The following is a 7,476-nucleotide window of genomic DNA, read 5'->3' as shown; positions in this document are numbered from 1 at the left end:
TGCATCTTTTTAATATTCAGGTGCATTTCTCCCTCCCTGACGTCTTACAATACAAAAAAAGTTAGAATATTAATAGAAAGTCCAACACCACCAAAGTCCTAACAGTGCAGAATTTTCAGTTTTATTTCATACTCCAGTTTGTACAAGTCTAGTCTTTCCAATCTTTTATCAATGTCAAAATGTCTATTCCAGCTTATTGTTAGTTAACCTTAAGAGGCCTAAATTGAGGAAGTTAATGTTAATACTGCTGTAAGGTTGTGTAAGCTGGTGGGTATATGGAATGAGCTTCCAGAGGAGATAGGCACAAAATGCTAGAATAACTCAGCGGGACAGGCAGCATTCTCTGGAGAGAAGGAATGGGTAACGTTTCGGGTCAAGACCCTTCTTCAGACTGATGTCAGGGGAGTGGGCGGGACAAAGATAGAATGTAGTTGGAGACAGTAAGACTGGTGAGAGAACTGGGAAGGGGGAGGGGATAGAGAGGGAAAGCAAGGGCTATTTGAAGTGAGGAAGTGCTGAGCAACCGGGAGATCAGGTAAGTTAAGACGGATTTTGCGGAGGTGTTCAGTGAAACGATCACCGAGCCTGCGCTTGGTCTCGCCGAGGTAGAGAAGTTGAAACCTGGAACAGCGGATACAGTGGATGAGGTTGGAGGAGGTGCAAGTGAACCTTTGCCTCACCTGGAAAGACTGTTTGGGTCCTTGGATGGAGTCGAGGGGGGGGATAAAGGGACAGGTGGTCCATCTCCTGCGGTTGCAGGGGGGAAAGTACCTGGGGGGGGGGGGGGGGGGGGGGTGGGGGTGGGATGGAACGACCAGGGAGTTTCAGAGGGAACGGTCTCTGCGGAAAGCAGAAAGGATGTGGCCAGTAGTGGGATCCCGTTGGAAGTGGCGAAAATGTTGGAGGATTATATGCTGCATGCAACTTCTGATGGGGTGGAAGGCGAGGGGGATTCTGTCCTTGTAATGGATGGGGGGAGGGGGAGCAAGCACAGAGCTGTGGTTGGGCATCTTGGTGTGCATGAACATGATGGGCTGAAGGGCCTGTTTCCGTGTTGTATGACTGACTATTAAATGCTATCTTGAAATATGAGAATAGCAGAGCTGCATGTTACTTCTTCATACTGATCAAACATGATCCTTTTCACAAAGCGATGCTTCCGTTATCCAATTACCTTGAATTTCTTCACACGGGAGATATACAATGTCAATTATAAACAGCATAAAAGTTAAACATGTAAATTATACAGCATAAAAAAACTCTTTGCCCCACCACCACATCAAGTACCCTTCCAATGCTAATCACATTTACTAACAATTGCTCCATCATCTACTATGCCTTGTCAATTCAAGTGTTTATCTAGATAAATTTTAAATGCAGTGAATTTACCTAGTCCAGTTCTCAGGCAGTGTGATCCAAACTGCAACTACCCAAAAGGTGAAAACATTTTCGCTCAGATCTCCTCTAACCTGCTTGCTCCTCAGGCTAAGCCTTCTGGTTATCGACGTCTCCATTATGGAGAAAGGTTACTCATTCTCCACCTTGCCTTCATAGTTTTGTATATCTAGATCAGCTCCTCCAGACAGTTTATCCGCTACAAAACAAACCCTGCCTGTCCATAGTCTTTCATTACAACGCAGACATTCCAACACCGGCAACATCCAAGTGGATCTTATGTAAATAAAATAATACATCCTTCAAACATTCCTTGTGGCAGGTATGAAGTTAACTGGCCCGCTTTCTGCATACTGTTACTCTTTTTGGTTCCTAACACCAGGCTTGCTGCTTAAACGTATGTAAAACGGAGAGAGGTATTGTTTCCGCGTATTGTGTGCCCGCTCGGCCTGCGGGCCGCCGTAGTGAGGTGGGTGTCGATGCTGTTGTGACAGTGGTGCCTGGGAACGGCACAGCCGTTTGAAGACGGCGCCTCTCACCATGGCCGAGCCGAGCGCTGCCCACACCAAGGTGGGTGGAGCGGCGAGGTGGGGACAAGCGGGGCCAGGCGGACGGTCAGAGACCAGCCGGGGTGAAGCGTTGTGCGGCGGCGGGCAGGCCGGGCCGGGAGCACAGGGGCCGGGCCGGGCCGGGCCAAGGGGGAGGGGGGGGGGGCTGTGAGGCCGGACAGCGGGCGGTACAGAGGCCGGACAGCGGCCGGGAGAGTAGCGGGCCGGCGGGAGGGGAAGCGCTGTGCAGTGGCCGGGGGAGAAGCGCAGTATGGCCGGCGTGGAGTGGAGTGGAGTGCAGTGGGCGGGCCGGGACAAGCCAGGCCGAGAGGGTCGGATGTGCAGTGACCGGGGAGACCACTGTGCGGCGGGCAGGGGGCAGGGCCCAGCGCTGCGGCGCTTGAAGTGCAGGAGCGCAGCGCGTTTCATTGCCGGCCCCGCGTCGTTGATTCGCCTTTTATTGCCCTGGATGCCTTATATATACTGGCGGAGCTACAGACTAGGCAGTTCATCGTAAATTTTAGTGAGCATGACGAGGAAGAAATTAACTATTTTTACAACTCCAGGACGTCCCAAGACTTTTAAAACCAAGAGAATATTGTCGTAAACACACTTTCTCGTTTGCTTTGCACACTTTGAAATGTAATCCTTTAAAAAAAAACATTTTCTCGTTTCTCATTCTCATTTCTTTTTACTGCTTCCAAAATTTACAGTGGTTTGTAGACGTTAAGGTACCGATTATAATTGTATTTGTTAATTGGTGATGATAAGCATGGCGTGCATAAGAAGTGAACTGATCTATGGATATTTTCTGATCATTGAACCCGTTGGTTTTGTGTAGCACGAGTTCCATGTAAGACTGATCATGCATATTTACATTGAATTCAATAATGATCGACATGGGATTGTTTAGATTAAAAGGCACATCTACATTGGTTTTGATTATCCTCTTATCCTCACCATTGTTTCAGCCTTATAGTGCTCCTTTAGTGGTTTCAAATAATAAATTTAGTAATCAGTGATCGATTGATCTGTATGAACTATAAAGGCGAACAGGAAATACTGGTTTGATGAGAATGAGCTGGAGATCTAAGAGGTGATTAACCACAAATGCAAACCATTCCTGGATTGGAAGTTCCATCATGGCTTAAGGATAAAACAAAAGCTTGATACACACCTAAGTATGATACGCACCTAAGGCTGATGTCCAACAAAAACACCTGTGACTTGCATAGTAATGGTGAACGCAGCCCAGTTCATCTCGCAAACTAGCCCCACCCTCAGCCCCAAATCAATGTTGTTGTTTAGGGAAAGCAGCCAACAAGGGCCACTCATAAACAAGGGCCACTCATACCCAAGTCATTCTCCCTTCTGGCCTCCTGTCAACCCTTCACCAGAGAAAGTGGGCAGGTGGATTACTGAGATGGAGAGCGTCGTCAGGAGTGAGTTGATCATTCATTGTGAGTCATGTATCATGAGATCGTTGGCAGACATGACTTTCAGTCAATGGCTGGATATATGTGGATATTCACAGAGATTTACCATACAGCAAGGAGGATAGACAGAAGGAAGGTGTATCCCTTTAAGTCTCCCTCGGACTTAATAAAATCACAGATATCTCAGGAACCATCTCCAGACGAAAACATTTGATGAAATTATGAAATACACGACAGCCTACAAAGGACCAACACTGGTTGAAAAGCAAGAGCGCAAATCAGCACAAAGCTCAAGATCTACCTGCAGTGAACTTTTCCCTTTCTTATCTCAAAGCACAGAAGGAGCACTAGCTTTTAAACATCCTGCAGGATGTTTGGCAGATTTGCAGGATGATCAAATCAATGTCACCATTCACCGAACTAAATTTGCTAGCATTGGGACCCTAAATGCCTTTAAATGGACAATAGATACATCCTTAAAAATAAGTATTTTGGACAATCTGGACAATCTTTGTGAGCACATGGAAACAGCAAAAATGGTAGAAGGTACACACTACCTCCCATGCAACTCATCCTGTCAATAACCAGTTTTCCTGTAACAATGTCTGAATTCTGCATTGGCATCGTGAGCTGCCTTAAAACACATATAATTAGCATGCAAATATGTCATACTCTTTCCCCAAGGGACTGTTTGAAGAATAAAAAAATTTATACACCTACCGTGCAAGTGTTATAGGGTAATTGATAAAGGTAAATAAATACATTGACGCCAAACTGGATTACGGTACTGGGCTGAGCTTGTACTGTCCAAACCCAGTGGTAGGATAGGTAAATTAATGACATATCATTGGTCAACATCCCCAGCACTGGGGCTGAATGTAATGTATAACATGTAAAAAGCGCTCTATATTGAGCTCCAGCATAACCTAATTTTTCCATGCTAGAGCAAATTCTTCAAGAACTTTTATGGGTCCCTTGAAATAATGTAACATTTTGCTGACTTGAGAAACCCTGACCCATGCTCGCTCAAAATGAAGGAAGACTATTTGGGAAGCTACTTTGCAACACAGTCCCACCTTGGTCATTCCTTCTACCTGCTCCCATCCAGCGGAAGGTACACCACCAGACTCAGTAACAGCTTCATCTCCTCTGCTATCTCATCTGTTTGGATAGCATGCAAGACAAACCTTTTCACTGTACCTTGGTACACGTGACATTAATAAACCTAAACCAAAATCTACATCTCTATAGTGGGAGTACAGAGACAATGAGCAACTAGCAGGAAAGCAGAACTTCATAAACAATCATAAACATTATCAAACCCCCTACCTTTCCTCCCCTTCCCGGTTCCCTCCAACTGCTCCATTTGGCGTCCCAACTATTTCTCCACCCACTGATCCCACTACATTGCTCCTCTGGCTTCACAATCTGCAATTCTTCAAACCTGTCTCACCCTCTGCTCTTATCTCTGGCCTTTGTTCCAGCCATCTGCCGATGTCCACCTATTACCTTCCACGCTTTTCCTGCCTCTCCCCTTTACTCCAGCATTTGTGTCCATTTGTGTATTAACCAGCATGTGCAGTTCTGCAGAGACAAAACAAAAGTTATCATTTTGTCAAAACTGAAAATCTACTGAAGATGGAAATCTGAAACCAGAAAGATATACTCAATGTCAAGCAGTATTTGGAGTGGAAAAGTTGCTGATTTGGTTTTAGAACAGGGTGTCGAGTGTAGCCTGCAGAAAAAGTTTAATCAGATAAACTGTAAGCTTTTAATAAATGATGGAGTTGAAAATGCCCAACAAATATTTCTTCCCTCTGTTATCCGGCGTGTGAACGGTTCTTCCATAAGATAGGGTATTGTCTGATTCACATCTACCCCATTGTGGGCATTGGAATTTGCCTCTGGAGCTAATGTGCTACAATGCAGAGAACTGTATTCTGCACTCTGTATCTTCCCTTTTGGCTCTACCTATTATACTTGAGTTTGACTTGATTCCATTAATGTATAGTATTATCTGACCTGATTAGATAGCATGTAAAACAAAGCTATTCACTGTCCCTCAGTACACGTGACAATAATAAACCTAAATCTAAACTTGGGAATATGACATTGGTACCCTTCTTAGATAAACTGAGAGTGGCTGGGGCCCGTACACCAATGTCTGCAATACCCCTCTCGTTATTGCCTGCAAAGCAGAAAAAGATCAATTTATTCACATTCTTTCCTTTTTGCCAATAAGCAATTTTCAGGTCAGTATAATATACCCAACTGTTAATTTTGACTTTAGGGCTTTATTGGAATCCTTTTGAAAATCCAAATGCACCACATCTACTGGTTCCCTCCAATCTATTCTTGTGAGGTACATCCTCAAAGAAATGAAAGGATTATCAAGCATGATATTCCTTTCACTCTGCATGGTCCTATTAATCTTTTGGAGATATCCTTTTATCACAGCATTATAAATCCTAGTACTTTCCCTGTTAACAGGGGCTACCACATCAGTAGCTCCCCGTGTTCACTTTCCATCCTTTATTAAACAGTAAAGTCACATTTGCTACCCACCAGCCACAGAACAATTCTATGATGTAAAGAGTTCTCTATAGCTACCCATGTCAAAACTCTGGGATATAGATAATTGTATTCTCCAGATTTATTGGCATTTGATTTAATCAGTTCCTCCAGTTTTTTTTTTAATACAGTGCCCTCCATAATGTTTGGGACAAAGACCCATCATTAATTTATTGCCTCAGTACTCCACAATTTGAAATTTGTAATAGAAAAAATCACATGTGATTAAAGTGCACATTGTCAGATTTTAATAAAGGCCATTTTTATACATTTTGGTTTCACCATGTAGAAATTACAGCAGTGTTTATACATGGTCCCCCCATTTCAGGGCACCATAATGTTTGGGACACATTACTCAGGTGCGTTTAAATACCTCCTTAATGCAGGTATAAGAGAGCTATCAGCACCTAGTCTTTCCTCCAGTTTTTCCATCACCGTTGGAAACTGTTATTGCTGTTTATCAACATGAGGACCAAAGTTCTGCCAATGAAAGTCAAATAAGCCATTATGAGACTGAGAAACAATAATAAAACTGTTAGAGACATCAGCCAAACCTTAGGCTTACCAAAATCAACTCATTGGAACATCATTAGGAAGAAAGAGAGCACTGGTGAGCTTACTAATCGCAAAGGGACTGGCAGGCCAAGGAAGACCTCCACATCTGATGACAGAAGACTTCATGAACAGAAATACAGAGGAAACACTGCAAGATGCAAACCATTGGTTAACCACAAAAATAAGAATGGCCAGGTTACAATTTGTCAAAAAGTACTTAAAAAAGCAACCACAATTCTGGAAAGCAGCCATACATGCCCAGGCCATAACACCCCCACCACCGTGTTTCACAGATGAGGTGGTATGCTTTGGATCTTGGGCAGTTCCTTCTCTCCTCCATACTTTGCTCTTGCCATCACTCTGATATAAGTTAATCTTCGTCTCATCTGTCCGCAAGACCTTTTTTCAGAACTGTGATTGCTCTTTTAAGTACTTCTTGGCAAATTGTAACCTGGCCATCCTATTTTTGTGGCTAACCAGTGGTTTGCATCTTGCAGTGTTGCCTCTGTATTTCTGTTCATGAAGTCTTCTGCGGACTGTGGTCATTGGCAAATCCAATTAGTAAGCTCACTAGTGCTCTCTTTCTTCTTAATGATGTCCCAAACAGTTGATTTTGGTAAGCCTAAGGTTTGGCTGATGTCTGACAGTTTTATTCTTGTTTCTCAGTCTCATAATGGCTTCTTTGACTTTCATTGGCACATCTTTGGTCCTCATGTTGATAAACAGCAATAAAAGTTTCCAAAGGTGATGGAAAAACTGGAGGAAAGACTAGGTGCTGAGAGCTCTCTTGTACCTGAGCAATTACAAACACCTGTGAAGCCATGTGTCCCAAACATTATGGTGCCCAGAAATGGGGGGACTGTATAGAAACAGCTGTAATTTCTACATGTTGAAACCAAAATGTGTAAAAATACCATTTAATAAAATCTGACAAATCACTTTAATCACGTGTGATTTTTAAAAATTACAAA

General features: G+C 43.5%; 1 protein-coding gene across 1 annotated transcript in view; it reads left to right on the top strand.

Moving 5' to 3' along the window:
* Positions 1-1,807: 1,807 nt before the first annotated feature.
* The window catches only part of LOC129695695 (selenocysteine insertion sequence-binding protein 2-like), a 70,645-nt gene continuing 64,976 nt past the window's right edge, over positions 1,808-7,476 (top strand). The window contains exon 1 of the mRNA XM_055632881.1: positions 1,808-1,965. Coding sequence (XP_055488856.1) covers positions 1,936-1,965 — 30 coding nt within the window. The 5' untranslated portion in view covers positions 1,808-1,935. The remainder of the gene's footprint in view (positions 1,966-7,476) is intronic.

The sequence above is a fragment of the Leucoraja erinacea genome, chromosome 3 (genome assembly GCF_028641065.1).
Source record: "Leucoraja erinacea ecotype New England chromosome 3, Leri_hhj_1, whole genome shotgun sequence".
NCBI classification, from domain to species: Eukaryota; Metazoa; Chordata; class Chondrichthyes; order Rajiformes; family Rajidae; genus Leucoraja; species Leucoraja erinaceus.
This window is presented reverse-complemented; position numbering and strand designations above follow the sequence as displayed.